The sequence below is a fragment of the Ranitomeya imitator genome, chromosome 9 (assembly GCF_032444005.1).
Source record: "Ranitomeya imitator isolate aRanImi1 chromosome 9, aRanImi1.pri, whole genome shotgun sequence".
Lineage (NCBI taxonomy): Eukaryota > Metazoa > Chordata > Amphibia > Anura > Dendrobatidae > Ranitomeya > Ranitomeya imitator.
In genome coordinates this window covers 65,360,786-65,383,220 of record NC_091290.1, presented here as the reverse complement: position 1 = coordinate 65,383,220, position 22,435 = coordinate 65,360,786, and the positions used below count along the sequence as shown (strand labels likewise).

Genomic DNA, 22,435 nt, shown 5'->3' with positions numbered 1-22,435 from the left:
CCACTGCCGCTCCTGTACCGACGCTATCTCGCCTCCCGCTACCAGAGAAATTTTCTGGTGACAGTAAGTCCTGTAGGGGTTTCGTGAGTCAGTGCTCAATACATCTCGAGCTTCTGGTCTCTCGTTTCCCTACAGAGCGGGCTAAGGTGGGCTTTATAATTTCCTTATTGTCGGACAGGGCGTTGCAGTGGGCTACGCCGCTGTGGGAGCGTGGCGATCATGTGGTGCAGAGTGCTCCGTTATTCCTGAGCACTCTGAAACAGGTCTTTCTAGGACCTCGTGTCACCCATGACACGGCGCTCCAACTGTTGGCACTGACTCAGGGCTCGTCCTTGGTCAGCCTTTTTGCCGTCCATTTTCGCACTCTGGCATCTGAGCTGGAGTGGTCGGATAAAGCCCTTATCCCTATATTTTGGAGGGGGCTGGCTGACCACGTTAAGGATGCTCTGGCCCTAGGGAGATTCCCGCCACACTGGAGGAGTTAATAGCAGTATCTACTCGCATTGACCTCCGTTTTCACGAGCGGAGGTTAGAGCGAGCCCAGTGTAGGCAGAGGTTTCGGCTGGCTCCCACCTTCGCCAAACCTTTGGAATCTCCAGTTCAGGCTCCTGAGTTCCAGGAACCTAAGGTGGTGTCACGAGCGGGATCTAAGTCCCAGACTGCTCGTGCACTCCAGGGTTGCCATGTTTGCCAACAGTCAGGACATCTTGCCACCAGATGTCATCAGCGGTCGAGGAAACGTCAGCGTCTAGTGGTAGTAGGTGGAGGTGCACTAGACACTGCGACGTTTGCCTCCAAATTGTCCTTTAAGGGGACAATTACCTTTGGCTCATCATCCCACTCGGTAGACCTCTGCGTGGATTCTGGGGCGGAGGGCAATTTTATGTCTTCTGCCTTCGCCCAACGTCACGCAATACCCCTGGTTATGCTATCCCAACCAGTAACGGTACGAGTGGTGAATGGGTCGACACTCCCCGCACAGATAACACATCAGACCATCCCTGTTACTCTGTCCCTGTCGCCATCCCATCAGGAGATTATTTCTCTGCTCGTCATTCCTGAGGGTATTGATGAGGTCCTGTTGGGGATACCTTGGCTACGGTACCACTCTCCTCACATCGAGTGGTCCTCAGGCAGAATTCTGGGATGGGGTGAATCATGTGGGGGTAGGTGTCACCGAGAGTGCGTTCAGGTTGCTACTACTGAGGTACCCGCAGATCTATCCTCTCTCCCCAAGCAATATTGGTCTTATGCAGACGTGTTCTCCAAGAAGGCGGCGGAGACCCTTCCGCCCCATCGCCCCTATGACTGTCCTATCGATCTCTTGCCTGGTGCTGAGCCTCCCCGGGGTCGAGTCTATCCATTATCTCTCCCGGAAACGGAGGCAATGTCTCAGTACATACAAGAGAATCTGGCAAGAGGGTTCATTAGGAAGTCAGTGTCACCTGCTGGGGCAGGGTTCTTCTTCGTGCAGAAGAAGAATGGAGAACTACGTCCATGCATAGACTACAGGGGTCTTAATGCTATCACAGTTAAGAACAAGTACCCTTTGCCGTTGATATCTGAGCTTTTCGATAGGCTTCGGGGAGCTAGAGTGTTTACGAAACTAGATCTGCGGGGTGCTTACAACCTGATTCGCATCCGTGAGGGGGACGAGTGGAAAACGGCATTTAACACCAGAGATGGGCACTATGAGTATCTGGTGATGCCCTTCGGGCTCTGTAATGCACCTGCCGTTTTTCAAGACTTTGTCAACGACATCTTCCGGGATATGCTTTCCACCTCGGTTGTAGTCTATCTGGATGATATTCTCATCTTTTCTCCAGATATTGACTCCCACCGGAGAGATGTTGGCAGAGTCTTCGACCTCCTACGGGCAAACTCTCTTTACGCAAAGTTGGAGAAGTGTGTGTTTGAGCAGGAGTCCTTACCTTTCCTGGGCTATATCATCTCCGCCCAGGGATTGGCTATGGATCCTGCCAAACTACAGGCTGTGATGGACTGGCAAGAGCCCCATTCTCTTAAAGCGGTGCAGCGCTTTATGGGGTTCATAAACTATTACCGCCAGTTCATTCCCCACTTCTCAACTCTGGTAGCTCCCTTGGTAGCCCTCACCAAGAAGGGAGCGAATCCCAAATTGTGGTCGGAAGAGGTCTCCAAGGCCTTCACTTCTATTAAGTCCCACTTTGCTAGCGCTCCCATCTTACATCGTCCCGATGTGGATAAGCCATTCCTACTGGAGGTGGATGCCTCGTCCGTTGGTGCTGGAGCAGTCCTCTACCAAAAGGATGCTCAAGGTCGGAAGCATCCATGCTTCTTCTTCTCCAAGACCTTCACGCCAGCGGAGAGGAACTACTCCATCGGGGACAGGGAGTTGCTAGCAATGAAGTTGGCCTTTTCGGAGTGGAGACACCTTCTGGAAGGTGCGCGGTTTCCCTTCCAAGTTTACACGGACCGCAAAAATTTGGTCTATTTGCAGACAGCCCAGCGGCTAAATTCTCGCCAGGCCAGATGGTCCCTGTTCTTCTCCCGGTTCCACTTTTCCCTTCATTATCTCGCCGGGGAGAAGAATATCCGTGCTGACGCTCTCTCTCGCTCCCTTATGTCAACTGAGGAGGAGGAAGAGGAGCCTCGGCTTATTGTCCATTCCGAGAGCCTGAGAACCGTGGCGCCGGTTTCGCTAGAGTCTGTGCCTCCGGGCAAGACTTTTGTGCCCATTAATTTGCGACCGGAGGTTCTCTCTTGGGCTCATTCGTCCAGGGTGGGTGGACACTTTGGGACAAAGAGGACATCTGAGCTACTGGCGAGGACGTACTGGTGGCCGCATATGGTCCGGGATGTCAGGGATTATGTTCTGGCGTGTGTCTCCTGCGCCAAAAATAAATCTCCGCGTCAAAGGCCAGCTGGTTTGCTCTATCCCTTGCCGGTGGCAGATAGGCCCTGGGAGATGGTCGGGATGGACTTTGTTGTGGGTTTGCCCAAGTCTCGCGGCTGTACCATCATTTGGGTCATCACCGATCATTTCTCAAAAATGGTGCATTTGGTGCCGCTGCCGCGGTTACCTTCTGCACGGGCCTTGGCAGCGTTGTTCATTAGACATATCTTCCGCCTACATGGTATGCCAGACAAAATTGTCAGTGACCGGGGTCCCCAGTTTGCGTCTCGGTTCTGGAGAGAGCTCTGTCGTCTTCTCAGTATTGAGTTGAATCTCTCTTCCGCTTATCATCCCGAGACGAATGGGTTGGTAGAGAGGGCCAACCAGACCTTGGTCACATACCTGCGACATTTTGTTTCAGCCAGGCAGGATGACTGGGCATCCTTGCTATCATGGGCAGAGTTTGCACTGAACAACGCCGTAGCCGACTCCACTGGACAAACCCCATTCCTCCTCAACTATGGTCAGCATCCACGGGTACCTGTGCCTATGCCCGTGTCTTCCGCCGACTCCAGGGTGGCAGACTGGGCTGTGGAGGCACGGGATATTTGGGACCGCACTCAGGATGCCATTCGGGCCTCTAAGGAGAGAATGAGGTCCTCCGCTGATGCTCATCGGCGCCCCGCTCCGACCTTTGCTCCTGGCGACTTGGTGTGGCTCTCCGCCCGTAACATCAGGCTGCGAGTTGAGTCCACTAAATTTGCTCCTTGCTACTTGGGTCCATTCAAGGTCCTCGAGCAGGTTAATCCTGTGGTCTATCGTTTGGCCCTTCCGCCACGCCTGGGTATCACCGACACCTTTCATGTGTCCCTCTTGAAACCCGTGTATATGTCCCGCTTTTCCGAGTCATCTGCTGGGACATCGGGTTCGTCTACGGACGATTATGAGGTGAACGCTATTTTGGGGTGCAAGGTGGTGCGTGGTAAAAAATTTTATTTGGTGGACTGGAAGGGTTATGGCCCCGAGGACAGGTCCTGGGAGCCTGTTGAGCACATTCGGGCTCCGCAGCTCATTGCTGCCTTCGAACGTAGCGAGGCCCAAGGAGGGGGGGCCCTAGGAGGGGGGGTAATGTTAGGGGTCGAGTTCCCGCTTCTGCACAGGGGGAATCTCGAGCCACTTCCGCTGCGGTCTCCCATTCTTGTCCAGCCGCAGTGGAGCCTGCTCAGCAAGGACGTCGGTCCCAGCGTCTTGCTCATTCTCACTCTGTTCTGAGAGTTAGTGCTGCTTCTCCAGTCTCTGCCATTAAAGTCAGTGCTGGTCAGCAGCGAGCGGACTTCTCTGGGACTAAGTCCTTGTCTGCATGTACTGAGCATGCCCAGCGTAAGGTCTCCCGTTGGAGATCGAGGGTCATGTGCTCAGGCTCTGCAGCACATTCCATTGGTCCTCTTGGCAGGTCCTAGAAGGGCAAAAGTGCTGTGGCCACTTCCTGTGCTGCTGCTATATAAACTGCGCATGACCGCACGGCCATGCGCTAGTATTGTCTTACAATTGCTTATGTGTGTATGTTGTGAGTGCAAGTCGTCCTTGGAAACCCCTACCCTATTGAATGTCTGTTCGCGGAAGGTGTATGGCTGCTACCTAGCGCCCGACTTAGCCTACAGCACTAAACACACATCACAGCGTCCTGTAGCTGTGCCTGCCAGTACGGCGCCGTGCGCCTGCCTTGCGCTTTCCATACCCGAGTCTGGGTGGTTAGTGGCGTCCGTTAGTGCGGCATCGCTCGCACTCTTGTGCACATAGTTTTCTTAAGGTTCTCTACACACCCAGTTGCGGTGTTACGCCAGCAAGGGTCTAATCGGGCTCCAATCCCTTCTGGGGTTAAGTCCGCTGACCACTTGCTCGCGCACTAGTGCGGTACTGCGGTCCTGTGAATTAACAGGATCGCTTTCTTCATGCTGGGTGAGGTTTAACCCACGCGTGTATACTTTAGTGTACCGCCATATTGTCTGCAAATTGCTAGCAGCAGGTTCTCACCTGCACGGTGGACCCCGGACTGCGAACGCACCTTTATCATCTGTCTTGGTGCGTTCCGCCAGTCCTAACAATGTGTGTATTTTTCTATATGTTTATGTGTATTTAATTGTTAGTTTTGCACAAATTTACGCATTTTATATAGAGGTTCATTGTTAGTATTTAGGACCTTCGGGTCATGTGAGGACTTACTATCATTTTATTGGTTCCTGGTTCTTTTTATACCTGAGGAATCAGTGAGTAGATCAGCTGTGATAAAGACCGCTGTGACGGTCGAAACGCGTAGCCTACCTCGCATGTGCTATGGTGCTGTCCCAGGAGTTGTTTCTCCATTTTAAAAATTGGAATAAATTTTCATGATTTTATTGAAGCTGGAACCATTCTCTTTTCGTTTATGGAATCCTACTGCGTCTTGTCAGGATGAAGTTCCGGGCTTCTTGCAATGATCGGTGAGCTGGCTTTTGCTGTATATTCTGTTTAATAATATCTGCCCTCAGTCACTGGCTTTACTACTCTGGCGGAGAAAATTGCGCGGGAGCCCACGCCAATTTTTTCCACCATTTAACCCTTAAATTTAAGAGCTAGAGCGCCAAAATTTTGCATATACACACTGCTAACTTTAGTAGTATGGAATATGCAAAAAAAGGGGGATATGACATGGTTTACTGTATGTAAACCATGTCTCATATCATGTCGGGTTTTGGCAGGAGAAATGAAAAGCCGGTAATTGAATTACCGGCTTTTCTGCTATATCGCCCTGAAGGAAATGTAAAAAAAAAAAAAAACCATAGACTTACATTGGGTTTCGAGTTTCAGCTGATCCCCAACCCGGACTTTTCAATAGGATCGGCCGATTTCACTCGACCCGACTTTTGAGAAAGTCGGGTTTCGTGAAACCCGACTCGACCCTGAAAAACTAAAAGTCGCTCAACCCTACTCAGGACAAATTGGACAACAATTTTTGGGGTCCAATTTCTCTTGTTCCCCTTGTAAAAATAAAAACTTGGGGGCTAAAATATCTTTTTTGTGGAAAAAAAAAATTATTTTCACAACTCTGCATAATAAACTTCTGTGAAGCACTTGGGCATTCAAAGTTCTCACCAAGTTCCTTGGGGGTCTGGTTTCCAAAATGGGGTCACTTGTGGGGGGGTTTCTACTGTTTAGGCACATCAGGGGCTCTGCAAACGCGACATGGCGTCCGATCTCAATTCCAGCCAATTCTACATTGAAAAAGTAAAACGGCACTCCTTCTCTTCCAAGCTCTGCGGTGTGCCCAAACAGTGGTTTACCACCACATTAGGGGTATCAACGTACTCAGGAGAAATTGCACAACAACTTTTGTGGTCTAATTTCTCCTGTTACCCTTGAGAAAATAAAAATTTGGGGGCAAAAAAATCATTTTTGTAGAAAAAATGCGATTTTTTATTTTCACGGCTCTACGTTATAAACTTCTATGAAGAACCTGGGAGTTTAAAGTGCTCACCACACATCTAGATAAGTTCCTTAAGGGGTCTAGTTTCCAAAATGGTGTCACTTGTGGGGGGTTTCTACTGTTTAGGTACATCAGGGGCTCTCCAAATGCGACATGGCGTCCAATCTCAATTCCTGCCAATTCTACATTGAAAAAGTAAAACGGCGCTCCTTCACTTCCAAGCTCTGCGGTGCGCCCAAACAGTGGTTTACCCCCACATAAGGGGTATCGATGTACTCAGGAGAAATTGCACAACAACTTTTGTGGTCTAATTTCTCCTGTTACCCTTGTGAAAATAAAAATTTGGGGGCAAAAAGATCATTTTTGTAGAAAAAATGTGATTTTTTAATTTCACTGCTCTACGTTATAAACTTCTGTGAAGCACTTGGGGGTTCAAAGTGCTCACCACACATCTAGATAAGTTCCTTAAGGGGTCTAGTTTCCAAAATGGTGTCATTTGTGGGGGGTTTCCACTGTTTAGGCACATCAGGGGCTCTCCAAATGCGACATGATGTCCGATCTCAATTCCAGCCAATTCTACATTGAAAAAGTAAAACGGCACTCCTCTTCCAAGCTCTGCGGTGCGCCCAAACAGTTGTTTACCCCCACATATCAGGTATTCACGTACTCAGGAGAAATTCCACAAGAACTTTTGTGGTCTAATTTCTCCTGTTACCCTTGTGAAAATAAGAATTTGTCTGCAAAACATCATTTTTGTGTAAACAAATGCGATTTTTTATTTTCCCGGCTCTACGTTATAAACTTCTGTGAAGCTCTTGGGGGTTCAAAGTGCTCACCACACATCTAGATAAGTTCCTTAAGGGGTCTAGTTTCTAAAATGGTGTCACTTGTGGAGGGTTTCCACTGTTTAGCCACATCAGGGGCTCTCTAAACGTGACATGGCGTCCAATCTCAATTCCAGCCCATTCTGCATTGAAAAAGTCAAACGGCGCTCCTTCACTTCCAAGTTCTGCGGTGCGCCAAAACAGTTGTTTACCCCCACATATTGGGTATCGGTGTATTCAGGAGAAATTGCACAACAAAATATATGGTTGAATTTCTGTTTTTACACTTGTGAAAATAAAAAAAAATGGTTCTGAATTAAAATGTTTGCAAAAAAAGTTAAATGTTCATTTTTTCCTTCCACGTTGTTCCAGTTCCTGTGAAGCACGTAAAGGGTTAATAAACTTCTTGAATGTGGTTTTGAGCACCTTGAGGGGTGCAGTTTTTAGAATGGTGTCACACTTGGTAATTTTCTATCATATAGACCCCTCAAAATGACTTCAAATTTGATGTGGTCCCTAAAAAAAATGGTATTGTAAAAATGAGAAATTGCTGGTCAAATTTTATCTCTTATAACTCCCCAACAAAAAAAAAATGTTATTTCCAAAATTGTGCTGATGTAAAGTAGATATGTGGGAAATGTTATTTATTAACTATTTTTCGTGACATATCTCTCTGATTTAAGGGCATAAAAATACAAAGTTTGAAAATTGCAAAATGTTAAAAATTTTCGCCATATTTCCATTTTTTTCATAAATAATTGCAAGTAATATCGAAGAAATGTTACCACTAACATGAAGTACAATATGTCACGAAAAACAATTTCAGAATCAGCAGGATCCGTTAAAGCGTTCCAGAGTTATAATCTCATAAAGTGACAGTGGTCAGAATTGTAAAAATTGGCTCGGTCATTAAGTACCAAATTGGCTGTGTCACTAAGGGGTTAATTTGCACCTTTTTAAAGTATGTTTTATATGCATTTTTATTGCATTTATATGCGTGTTTTTGTTTTTTTTATGACCTCTGTTATGGGAAGTTTTGGGATTTCAATATATTTTTGGCCGTTTCATCGATTACGATGTTCAAGAAAATCGCAACATATTTTTTAAAAGTGTACTTAACTCCCCCTGGAGTGGTTAAATGTACACCAGCTATTCGAGCATACAGTTTGCAACATTTTAGACAAACATAAAGAACATTTTCGATTTTGAGCTAAATGTATGCACTGCGTGCACTCTTTTATAGAATTTAGGTCCAAAAAGTCAATGAATTTCACACAAAAACAAGAAAAATGACTTAAGAAATGCAAATAGTGGAACAGTTCTCATAGTCACACTTTCATACACACACACACACACATATGCAGAGATACAGTATTATCTTCTCTTTTTTATTAACTTCTCTTCCTTTTATTTAGTTTAGTGTTCTTTAACTGCTGTCAGACCACCCATAGATATGAGAATGTTAAAAAAAATGGCAGTATTTAAATGTGCCTCAAAGATCCTTTATAAACTTTGGAAAATAAATGAAAAATAAATAAATAGAAGTTAATGTTTAAAAACTAACTTAAAAAAGACACCATTAATCCAAATGACTGTTACTAGCCCCTTTAAAAAAAAAAACATATCAAGTTTACAAAAATAATTGATACAGATTGGACAACACATTTTTCAACGTATTTTAACAGTCTTGTGTGGTCATTAGAAAAAATGGGAAAAACAGACAATTATTTCCCATAACTCCAGATTTCATCATAAAAAGGAAGAATATGGGAGTAATATAAAAATGAAGCCTAATGTGTCACAAAAATTCAAAAAAATTACTAGCACATCTGAACAAGTAAAATGTTATAGCTCTTTAAACCAAAAGTATGAAAATGGCCCAGTCTTGAACTGATTAAACCCAGGATATGTGTTCTCCATCCACGAGCCTGACATCATTGTATCACAGGCTTAGAACATTGCAATGCAAAAGGTCTTGGAGAAGGTCAGGATGAGTCTTGTAGAGGTTTCACTTTATATACAGTTCTAGTTGTTTCTGGCACAATTTTATCTTTATTAGCTTCAGTTTATCAAATTACTGCAAAACAAACCTGAAACATAAATTGGTAAAAGAAAAATAAATAACAGTCATAGAGATAGTCTGACCTCGTGGGGCGGAAATGCTGCTTCGTACGTCCCATTGCCAAGCAACCTATTGATTCCTAAGGTAAAGGAAATGTTAATGGCACTTAAGACTGCAGATTTGTTTTCTTGAATTAATAGAAATGTTATAATTAATTTCATCTATACAATGTGAATTATATGTGAACAATTTATGGCTTAACTGCATATTAGCAAACGTACAATACTAAATTATTATAGATTAACAAATCTTTTGAAATTCTAATTTGTCAGATCTGCCAATTTTTTTCAAAAAATTACATTTGCTGCAAATTGATTTGCTGCAAATCCAATGCTTCCAATTGTCCTGAAAAATGTGATACTGTATTCCCACTTACTAATGTTCATTACTGCTGTCCTGTCAAACACTATCTGTACAAATTATTCAGTGTTTTAGAGCTTTCTCTCACTATCTCTATGGCTAAGCTATCACTAGCCAGATGTACCACAAAATGGCTGCTGCATTACCTGCTTCTGCTTTTATACAGGCTACGTCATTTCTGATTGCCTGTGCTATACCATGTGATGTGATTGCAGCAAGGCATTACAGAGAAGCCAAGTTAGCAGGTGCCCGAGGTCATGTGAGATCCTCTGTCTGATGCAATCTTCTGCAATGTGTAATATATCAGATGCCATTTTAATAATTTGTGCTAACTAAATTACAAATTGTTCGAATTTGACAAGTTAAAAAAATTCCACACAATTTTGGTTAACATTTAATTGATTTGCTCATCCCTAGTAAAAATTATCCATTTAGGAGTATTTTCATTTTTGTGATAGGAAGCACCTAAATAAAATTATTTATAGTCTTATACAGAGTGGTTGTTTTGAGTACGCTCTAGCCACCTAACAAGAAAAGGGGGGTAGGATAATGCAAGACTGGGCCACTATGTGAAACAATTTCTACTGTCTTATATACAGTATACTGAGACAATATTGTTTTCACATCTATGAAAACAGACAACTCACCCATTTTTGACTTTCCATCTTCATATTTTGTCCTCTGCAAGACATGATGAACAATGCGGCTTCTTGTAGAGTTACTGAAGAATGAGTCTCTGTTGTTTATTGTGAAACTGTCAAAAAAAAAATCTTTAATCAGATTTTATTTTAGACCTTGACAGATTTGCAATAAAGAAATACGCTTCTAAATATAATTCTGGAAAATTAGCTTAATGGAAGACACACTGAAATATAAAATTAATGTTAACTTAAAAAAGTATGTGCTGTAATACAATAGAACCACGCCAGTGTGCTGTAATACAATAGAACCACGCCAGCTCCAAAAACTTTCCTTACACAAGTGGAACAGTCTGAAAACAGCTCTCATGGCCTACTTGAAGGTGCTTTAGGCTCCTTTTTGACATATGAAGTGGCTTATACTGCTGTCATGATGCCTTTAGAAGTAGACGAGCCCCAGGTGGTTCTACCTCTTGCTACATGGTGAGAGAACCTAGGTAGGAGCTTCCTTCCAGAGGCACTGCATTGTGATTGTAAAAGTGGTTACCATTTTGTATGCCCTAAAGGCCCCTTCACATTAAGCGACGCTGCAGCGATACCGACAACGATCCGGATCGCTGCAGCGTCGCTGTTTGGTCGCTGGAGAGCTGTCACACAGACAGCTCTCCAGCGACCAATGATGCCGGTAACCAGGGTAAACATTGGGTTACTAAGCGCAGGGCCGCGCTTAGTAACCCGATGTTTACCCTGGTTACCATCGTTAAAGTAAAAATACAAACACTACATACTTACCTACCGCTGTCTGTCCTCGGCGCTCTGCTTCTCTGGTCTGGCTGTGAGCACAGCGGCCGGAAAGCAGAGTGGTGACGTCACCGCTCTGCTTTCCAGCTGCCCGATGCTCACAGCTAGTACAGGAGGAGTGCAGAGCACAGCGCCGGGGACAGACAGCGGTAGGTAAGTATGTAGCGTTTGTTTTTTTTAACTTTTACGCTGGTAACCAGGGTAAACATCGGGTTACTAAGCGCGGCCCTGCGCTTAGTTACCCGATGTTTACCCTGGTTACCAGTGAAGACATCGCTGGATCGGTGTCACACACGCCGATCCAGCGATGTCTACGGGGGATCCAGCGACGAAATAAAGTTCTGGACTTTGTTCAGCGACCAACGATCTCCCAGCAGGGGCCTGATCGTTGGTCGCTGTCACACAGAACGATTTACTTAACGATATCGTTGCTACGTCACAAAAAGCAACGATATCGTTATGTGTGAAGGTACCTTTAAACTTCATTTTTTTGTGCTTTCTGTTAATTCTTTTGACGTAACTCCCAGACTGTAAACTTTCTTGATCTAACGCATGGAAATATTATCTTCCAAGAAATAGTTGAAATTAAAGGCTATTAACCCCTTCATGATCGGAGGTAGTTTTGCTTTTCGTTTTTTGCTCCTCTTTTTCCCAGAGCCATAACTTTTATATTTTTCCGTCAATATGGCCATGTGAGGGCTTGATTTTTTTTGCGGAACGAGTTGTACTTTTGAAAGACACTATTGGTTTTAACATATGATGTACTGGAAAATGGGAAAAAATTCCAAGTGTGGTGAAATTGCAAAAAAAGTGCAATTTCACAGTTGTTTTTTGTTTAGCTTTTTTACTATGTTCACTAAATGCTAAAACTGATGATCCATTATGATTATCCAGGTCATTACAAGTTCACAGACACCAAACATGTAAAGGTTCTTTTTTATCACAGTGGTGACAAAATGCCAAACTTTGTTAAAAAAAAAATGGTGCCATTTTCTGATACCCGTTGCGTCTCCATTTTTCATGATCTCGGGTGTTAGGGTTGGCGACACGCAGAGAGTATATATATATATATATATGTATATTTATATATATATATATATATATATACTCGGTGCGTTCGCAACCTGGGGCCCACCGTGCAGGAGAGAACCTGCTGCTAGTAAAAGACAGTACTCTATGGCGGTAATAGCGAACTCTGTTACTTCACAGATTCACTTGAGAAAGAGAACGCTGTGCCCTGTTAACCTCACAGGGGAACAGCTACCTAATAGAGCCGACAGTGGTCATGCAGGCAGAATGGCACACACAAAACTCCTCACCGGAGGTGCCGATATTCTAGGGGCTTATTTCAGCCAAACCCTGAATCAACATACACAAACTCCTCACCGGAGGTGCCGGTATTCAAGGGGCGTATTTCAGCCGAACCCTGACCACATGCAAGCATGACCACACTTGCTCTGAGCTCATAACTTAGGTTAATACTAGCGCATGGCCGTGCGGCCATGAAAACCTTTTATAGCTGCAGCAACTTCAGGACCTCCCTAGAGGACCAATGGGAGCTGCTGCAGTATCTGAGCCTGTGACCCTCGACCTCCAATGAGAGGTCTTACCCTGGGCATGCTCAGAAGGGGAAAAGCAGGACTTAGTCCCAGAGATGTCTGCTCGCCGCTAACCAGTACTAGCTACAATGGCTGAGCCTGGAAAGGCAGCAGTAATCATCTGCACCGTATCAGGCTGAGCCAGATGCTGGGACTGACGTCTCCGCTGAGCAGGCTCCACAGCGGCTGGGGAAGAATGGGAGACCGCAGCGGAGATGGTTCGAGATTCTCACTGTGCAGAAGCAGGAACTCGACCCCTAACGTTGGGTGAGGGCTTATTTTTTTGCATGCCGAGCTTACATTTTGAATGATACCATTTTCGTGCAGATACAATCTTTTGATTGCCCATTTTTGCATTTTAATGCATTGTCACAGTGACCAAAAAAAGTAATTCAGGCGTTTTGACTTTTTCTCGCCACGCAGTTTGGCGATCAGGTTAATCCTTTTTTTTAATGATAGGGCGATTCTGAATGCGGCAATTCCAGAGAAGTATAGGTTTGATTTTTTTAATTATTATTTGAATGGGGTGAAAGGGGGTGATTTGAACTTTTATGTTTTTACTTTTTTATATTCTTAAAAACATTTTTTTTTTTTACTTTTGCCATGCTTTAATGTTCTCCATGGGAGACTAGAAGCTGCCATAGCCCAATCGGCTCTGCTACAAACAGGTGATGATCACGCATATCAATCCGGCAGTAACAACCATAGAGGTCTGCAGGAGACCTCTGGTTGTCATGCCAACCCATCAGTGACCCACGATCACGTGACGGAGGTCACCGATGGGCGGATTTTTGGTACGATTGCCACAAGTGCATGTTAAATACCACTGCGCTGAGTTTGACCGTGGAATTTAAGAGGATAGTAGCTGCAGGAGGATTTCAATACCACCTGCGGCTGTTTCAGGCACATGTCAGCTGTTCAAAACAGCTAACATGTGCCTGAAAAAATGTGGGCTTACTGCCGGAGCCCACATCGAAGGTAGGGAGTCCAACATGGACATATTATTATGCCCAACATCGGAAAAGGGTTAACATATGTGTAACAATTAAATAGGCCACATCTGAAGGCATGGCTGCATGGGCCGATCTAAATAGTTAAGATATCATATTCAGAAATGAATGTTGATTTTTTAAAAATCTGCTCATAATGAAATTATCTATTTGACTTATTTGTTTTAGGCCAGGGTCACACGAAACGTATGGAAAATCGGTCTGGGTCTCCCTGCCGAGAGTCGCACAAGTGTTATCTGTATGGTCATCCATGTGTAATGCATTTGCAATGCGATGATGTGATTTTCACGCACCTACGCATCCATATGACATCCGTATGGCATGCGTATGGCTTTACATTTCTCACTGGTTTTCCCCATTGAATTTAATTGCTCAATGGGCTGAAATGAGGAAAATGCGTGCGTATTTCTCGCAAGCTAGATGAATGTGAATGTGAATGTGGTGTCCGAGGTTTTATCGGACCCATAGACTTGCATTGGTGAGTCTCGGACGATATACGCGTACAATTACAGCATGCTGTGATTTCACACGCACGTTGAATACGTCTGAGAAAAAATACGGTGATGTGAGCTGCCCCATAGATTAATATTGATCCGAGAGCTATGCGATGTTTTCTCATATAGCACTCGTCCGTATTCCACGGTAGTATGACCCCGGCCTTAAACTCATTCTCTATCTACACGGAAGAGACTGCTGTAGTACAAGGAAGGCCACTCTGACAGTAGGAGAAGGGAGTACATTAATATACAGTATATTAATACATATTTATTCAGGCAATCATTCACTTATCTATTCTAATAACTATCAAGTAAATTAAAGTTAGGTAACCTCCCCAAAAGAAAAGAATACAGTGTGGAGTACTGGACTATTTCTTGAACATGCTGAACTTGTATTTTTGACTTTTGGGTTCCCACAGAGAAATGAATATGCGCTTAGAAATATTGAAGCTGCTTAGTAAGCTATCGAGGGAAATAAGAGACTAAAAGATTAGTATTTAATTAAACATTGATTGAACTTAGTTACATAGTTATAAATTTAGTACGGTTGAAAACAGACATGCACATCAAGTTTATCTGAGGGATGAGAAAAGCTAGAGGGACTGGGGTATAGGCACAACCATAATGCATGATCCTGTCTGTTCTACAGAGCAGGTCATTGCCTCTCAATCCTGAAAGTCGATTGGCTTTCTTCTAAAAAAGCAGTTAAGCCTTTTGTTTAAACCATTGATGGCTCCCGCTGAGACAGTCTCCTATTGTCGGTTGCACCACAAATTAATAGTTCTTATGGTAAAGAAGGTCTGCCCCTTCTGGAGATTAAATGTTTTTTTTCTCAATACGGAGCAAGTGCACCATGTTTTTTGAGGGAGCTTACATGAAACTACTTTTGACCATACCTTTTGGACAATTTATTTACTAGTACAAGTTATTCATATCTCCCTGAGTACATAAATGTAATTATTTTAATCTTTCCTCAAAACGAAGATCTGGCCTCTTATCAGTTTTGTGGCTCTTCTTTGTACCTTTTCTAATTCCAATGTGTTCAAAACGTAACTGTATATTTCAGATGAGGTCTCACTTTTGGTTTTTAAGTGGCAGCATTATATCCCTGACTCGCGAGTTCATACCAATTTTAATAGATGACAATATCCAGCATAGAAGGTGACTCTCCTCGTTTTACTCCCCTTAGAACATAGGGCGCCTGCAAATTAGTGCCCAGATGCATAACTTTACATCTATCCACATTCAACCTCATCTGCCAAGTGGATGCCCAAACACTCAGTTTGTTAAAGTCAGTCTGTAGCTTATGTACAGCCTCCATAGACTGCACTATACTACATAGCTTGGTGCTGTCTACAAAAATGGAAACAACATTATTAATCAAGTCTTCTATATAATTAATAAATAATTTGAATAATAGCGGATGCAGAACAATGACTGTGTAAAACAGAAGAGTTAAAAACCATCCTTTGTACCTGTTACTGAATGTATAAATGTTTACCCAATTTCAACACTAAGGTTCACTTTATTTGTATGAAATGGACTGAATCCTTGACAAGGTAAAAGGGATGCAGTTGTTTAATTATTCCTTAGCCAATAAGAGCTCCTTCTCGTATGTAAATAAAACACATGACTTCTTGTGTCTTGGGTAAAATAGCCACCGTAGACTTTCATTAAATTATAACATAATGAATCCTGGAGCTGCCACAACATTGTTGACCCCAAAACAAATAAGCACTTTTTTAACTACCTAAAGGCAATTAGGCCCAGGCCAGAGGCAAACCTAGAGAACTTTCTCTGGTCACAACACACCAGCCCAGGGAGTAAGGAATTGATACCACATGGTTAAAGGGAACCTGTCACCCCCAAAATCGAAGGTGAGCTAAGCCCACCGGCATCAGGGGCTTATCTACAGCATTCTGTAATGCTGTAGATAAGCCCTCAATGTATTCTGAAAGATGAGAAAAAGAGGTTAGATTATACTCAACCAGGGGCGGTCCCGCTGTGGTCCGGGTCCAATGGGCGTCGCGGTCCGGTCCAGCACCTCCCATCTTCTTGAGATGATGTCCTCTTCTTGTCTTCACGCTATGGCTCCGGCGCAGGCGTACTTTGTCTGCCCTGTTGAGGGTAGAGCAAAGTACTGCAGTGCGCAGGCACCGGGAAAGGTCAGAGAGGCCCGGCGCCTACGCACTACAGTACTTTGCTCTGCCCTCAACAGGGCAGACAAAGTACGCCTGTGCCGAAGCTGCAGTGTGAAGACCAGAAGAGGACGTCATCGTAAGAAGATGGAAGGCCCCGGACCATGACGCCCATCGGATCGGACCCCCCACCCAGGTGAGTCAAATCTAACCTCTTTTTCTCATCTTTCAGGATACATCGGGGGCTTATCTACAGCATTACAGAATACTGTAGATAAGCCCCTGATGCTGGTGGGCTTAGCTCACCTTCGATTTTGGGGGTGACAGGTTCCCTTTAATACTCCTAATCACCCAGGACCTACGCCCGTCAGATACATTAGGAAGAAACAAAAGTCACTATGCCCCCAATAGTGCCCTTCATGCAAAAGGACATGACACTTAACGAGCCTCTGACCTAGACCTATCCCCCTATCATGTACAATAACACTATTCACCCGCAGGTTAGTCGCGTTTTGACACCTTGCGACATCTGCACTGAGAGCCCCACTGCCTGGCAGAAATCAACTTTATTCTCCTCAACAGCACTGTGCTTCCAGTCATAGGAGTGCAGCCAGTACATCTTCAAACACTGCTCAGTATACACTTTGTAAATATTTTCTCAGCAATATGCGCTCCTGAAGGATGATGATGGAACTCGATATTCTGATTCAAGGATGATTTTTATTTCAAACTAAAATACAACCGGTTTCGACTTCTTGGAGTCTTCCTCAGGTATAATGTCATGCGTATAAACAGTTACTCCTTGTCTTTACACCCTGCTGTTCGATCAATTATAGCAAAATGTCTAATAAGTGTTAATTTGCAGACATATTAGTGAAAAATTTGTGTGTAAAAAAAATTTTTTGTGTGAAATTTTTTTTCTTGTTATGTGAAAAAACTCGTGTAGAAAATTTATTTAGTATATGAATTTTGTTAGATTCCTCAGAGTGCAAAATCTTGCATATCTGAGTATCTGGGTGTGTCTGAAAAACAGATCTTTCAGCCCCCACCCAAAATGACATGCAGGGATATCTGCTATAAAACGTGTTCAGATAGATCTGTTTATATGCATGACATTTACCTGAGGAAGACTCTAAGAAGTCGAAACCAGTTGAATTTTAGTTTGAAATAAAAATCATCCTTGAATCAGAACATCGAGTTCCATCATCATCCTTCAGGAGCGCATATTGCTGGGAAAAATATTTACAAAGTGTTATCGCCAATGAAAGCACTGTTCAGTGCGCTCATCAGTTCCCAAATCTCTGCAGCAAACTGATTGGAAAGAGGAATGGAGCAATCCATGGATTGGATCTATACACAGTATATCAAGACACCAACAAGGTGAGTGGATTCACACCTTTGGAAACTAACTACTATGCTAAGAAGTGTGCGTGTCCATTTCTCTCCCTATAATCCCCTATTGCTCAGTATACAGTAACTGTGACAGCACCCTGGCACTGACTAACAGCAGGCCCTAGTGCTGAACATGCTGTCAGTCATTGCCGTGAACATGGTTACAGTGCTCACAGTGCACAAAAAAGTGACTGAAACCATGTTGGACGCCACTCGTATGATAGGAAGCTGAACGCTGCCTGAGGGAATAAAGTTCATCTCCTTCCAGTAGCGATGCTTGCAGTACTGGCGCCGCATGGTGTTGGAACGCCATTAACCTGCAGATTACCCCATTTCACTAGGTTAATAGTGATATTTTACATCTCAGGTTCAAGTTAAGATATTTTAACCCCTTCATGACCCAGCCTATTTTGACCTTAATGACCTGGCCGTTTTTTGCAATTCTGACCATTGTCCCTTTATGAGGTAATAACTCAGGAACGCTTCAACGGATCCTAGCGGTTCTGAGATTGTTTTTTCGTGACATATTGGGCTTCATGTTAGTGGTAAATTTAGGTCAATAAATTCTGCGTTTATTTGTGATAAAAACGGAAATTTGGCGAAAATTTTGAAAATTTCGCAATTTTCACATTTTGAATTTTTATTCTGTTAAACCAGAGAGTTATGTGACACAAAATAGTTAATAAATAACATTTCCCACATGTCTACTTTACACCAGCACAATTTTGGAAACAAAATTTTTTTTTGCTAGGAAGTTATAAGAGTTAAAATTTGACCAGCGATTTCTCATTTTTACAACGAAATTTACAAAACCATTTTTTTTAGAGACCACCTCACATTTGAAGTCAGTTTGAGGGGTCTATATGGCTGAAAATACCCAAAAGTGACACCATTCTAAAAAATGCACCCCTCAAGGTGCTCAAAACCACATTCAAAAAGTTTTTTAACCCTTCAGGTGCTTCACAGCAGCAGAAGCAACATGGAAGGAAAAAATGAACATTTAACTTTTTAGTCACAAAAATTATCTTTTAGCAACATTTTTTTTATTTTCCCAATGGTACAAGGAGAAACTGAACCACGAAAGTTGTTGTCCAATTTGTCCTGAGTACGCTGATACCTCATATGTGGGGGTAAACCACTGTTTGGGCGCACGGCAGGGCTTGGAAGGGAAGGAGCGCCATTTGACTTTTTGAATGAAAAATTGGCTCCACTCTTTAGCGGACACCATGTCACGTTTGGAGAGCCCCCGTGTGCCTAAAAATTGGAGCTCCCCCACACGTGACCCCATTTTGGAAACTAGACGCCCCAAGGAACTTATCTAGATGCATAGTGAGAACTTTCAACCCCCGGGGGCTTCACAAATTGATCCGTAAAAATGAAAAAGTACTTTTTTTTCACAAAAAAATTCTTTTAGCCTCAATTTTTTTCATTTTCACATGGGCAACAGGATAAAATGGATCCTAAAATTTGTTGGGCAATTTCTCATGAGTACACCGATACCTCACATGTGGGGGTAAACCACTGTTTGGGCACATGGTAAGGTTCGGAAGGGAAGGAGCGCCATTTGACTTTTTGAATGAAAAATTATCTCCATCGTTAGCGGACACCATGTCGTGTTTGGAGAGCCCCCGTGTGCCTAAACATTGGAGCTCCCCCACAAATGACCCCATTTTGGAAACTAGAACCCCCAAGGAACTTATCTAGATGCATATTGAGCACTTTAAACCCTCAGGTGCTTCACAAATTGATCTGTAAAAATGAAAAAGTACTTTTTTTTCACAAAAAAATTCTTTTCGCCTCAGTTTTTCATTTTCACATGGGCAATAGGATAAAATGAATCCTAAAATTTGTTGGGCAATTTCTCCCGAGTACGCCGATACCTCATATGTGGGGGTAAACCACTGTTTGGGCACACGGCAGGGCTCGGAAGGGAAGGCGCGCCATTTGACTTTTTGAATGGAAAATTAGCTCCAATTGTTAGCGGACACCATGTCGCGTTTAGAGAGCCCCTGTGTGCCTATGCATTGGAGCTCCCCCACAAGTGACCCCATTTTGGAAACTAGACCCCCCAAGGAACTTATCTAGATGCATATTGAGCACTTTAAACCCCCAGGTGCTTCACAGAAGTTTATAATGCAGAGCCATGAAAATAAAAAATTATTTTTCTTTCCTCAAAAATGATTTTTAGCCTGGAATTTCCTATTTTGCCAAGGGTAATAGGAGAAATTGGACCGCAAATGTTGTTGTCCAGTTTGTCCTGAGTACGCTGATACCCCATATGTGGGGGTAAACCACTGTTTGGGCGCACGGCAGGGCTCGGAAGGGAAGGCACGCCAATTGGCTTTTTAAATGGAAAATTAGCTCCAATCATTAGCGGACACCATGTCACGTTTGGAGAGCCCCTGTGTGCCTAAACATTGGAGATCCCCCACATATGACCCCATTTTGGAAACTAGACCCCCAAAGGAACTAATCTAGATGTGTGGTGAGGACTTTGAACTTCCAAGTGCTTCACAGAAGTTTATAACGCAGAGCCATGAAAATAAAATAAAAATTTTATTTTCTCTAAAATGATTTTTTAGCCTGCAATTTATTATTTTCCCAAGGGTAACAGGAGAAATTTGACCCCAAAAGTTGTTGTACAGTTTCTCCTGAGTACGCTGATACCCCATATGTGGGGGTAAACCACAGTTTGGGCACATGTCGGGGCTCGGAAGTCAAGTAGTGACATTTTGAAATGCAGACTTTGATGGAATGCTCTGCGGGCGTTACGTTGCGTTTGCAGAGCCCCTGATGTGGCTAAACAGTAGAAACCCCCCACAAGTGACCCCATTTTAGAAACTAGACCCCGAAAGGAACTTATCTAGATGTGAGGTGAGCACTTTGAACCCCCAAGTGCTTCACAGAAGTTTATAACACAGAGCAGTGAAAATAATAAATACGTTTTCTTTCCTCAAAAATAATTTTTTAGCCCAGAATTTTTTATTTTCCCAAGGGTTACAGGAGAAATTGGACCCCAAAAGTTGTTGTCCAGTTTCTCCTGAGTACGCTGATACCCCATATGTGGGGGTAAACCACTGTTTGGGCACACGTCGGGGCTCAGAAGGGAAGTAGTGACTTTTGAAATGCAGACTTTGATGGAATGGTCTGCGGGCGTCACGTTGCGTTTGCAGAGCCCCTGGTGTGCCTAAACAGTAGAAACCCCCCACAAGTGACCCCATTTTGGAAACAAGACCCCCCAAGGAACTTATCTAGATATGTGGTGAGCACTTTGAAGCCCCAAGTGCTTCACAGACGTTTACAACGCAGAGCCGTGAAAATAAAAAATAATTTTTCTTTCCTCAAAAATGATGTTTTAGCAAGCAATTTTTTATTTTCTCAAGGGTAACAGGAGAAATTGGACCCCAGTAATTGTTGCCCAGTTTGTCCTGAGTACGCTGATACCCCATATGTGGGGGTAAACCACTGTTTGGGCACATGTCGGGGCTCGGAAGTCAAGTAGTGACGTTTTGAAATGCAGACTTTGATGGAATGGTCTGCGGGCGTCACATTGCGTTTGCAGAGCCCCTGGTGTGCCTAAACAGTAGAAACCCCCCACAAGTGACCCCATTTTGGAAACTAGACCCCCCAAGGAACTTATCTAGATATGTGGTGAGCACTTTGAACCCCCAAGTGCTTCACAGACGTTTACAACGCAGAGCCGTGAAAATAAAAAATCATTTTTCTTTCCTCAAAAATGATGTTTTAGCAAGCAATTTTTTATTTTCTCAAGGGTAACAGGAGAAATTGGACCCCAGTAATTGTTGCCCAGTTTGTCCTGAGTACACTGATACCCCATATGTGGGGGTAAACCACTGTTTGGGCACACGTCGGGGCTCGGAAGGGAAGGAGCACCATTTGACTTTTTGAATAAAAGATTGGCTGGAATCAATGGTGGCGCCATGTTGCGTTTGGAGACCCCCTGATGTGCCTAAACAGTGGAAACCCCTCAATTCTAACGCCAACACACCCCTAACCCTTATCCCAACTGTAGCCGTAACCCTAACCACAACCCTAACCGCAACACACCCCTAACCACAACCCTAACCCCAACACACCCCTAACCCTAACCACAACCCTAATTCCAACCCAACCCTAACCCTAAGGCTATGTACCCACGTTGCGGATTCGTGTGAGATTTTTCCGCACCATTTTTGAAAAATCCGCGGGTAAAAGGCACTGCGTTTTACCTGCGGATTTACTGTGGATTTCACCTGCGGATTCCTATTGAGGAATAGGTGTAAAACGCTGCGGAATCCGCACAAAGAATTGACATGCTGCGGAAAATACAACGCAGCGTTTCCGTGCGGTATTTTCCGCACCATGGGCACAGCGGATTTGGTTTTCCATAGGTTTACATGGTACTGTAAACCTGATGGAACACTGCTGCGGATCCGCAGCGGCCAATCCGCTGCGGATCCGCAGCCAAATCCGCACCGTGTGCACATAGCCTAATTCTAAAGGTATGTGCACACGCTTCGGAAAACGCTGCGGATCCGCAGCAGTTTCCCATGAGTTTACATTTCAATGTAAACCTATGGGAAACAAAAATCGCTGTACACATGCTGCGGAAAAACTGCACGGAAACGCAGCGGTTTACATTCCGCAGCATGTCACTTCTTTCTGCGGATTCCACAGCGGTTTTACAACTGCTCCAATAGAAAATCGCAGTTGTAAA

General features: G+C 43.8%; 1 protein-coding gene across 2 annotated transcripts in view; it reads right to left on the bottom strand.

The window, feature by feature from the left end:
- ANO3 (anoctamin 3) overlaps positions 1-22,435 on the bottom strand; it is a 745,314-nt gene that overhangs the window by 206,860 nt on the left and 516,019 nt on the right. For both annotated transcript variants that reach the window (XM_069740331.1, XM_069740330.1), the window contains 2 exons: positions 10,292-10,398; positions 9,308-9,363 (listed from right to left, as the gene is read on the bottom strand). In XM_069740331.1, coding sequence (XP_069596432.1) covers positions 9,308-9,363; positions 10,292-10,398 — 163 coding nt within the window. The remainder of the gene's footprint in view (positions 1-9,307; positions 9,364-10,291; positions 10,399-22,435) is intronic.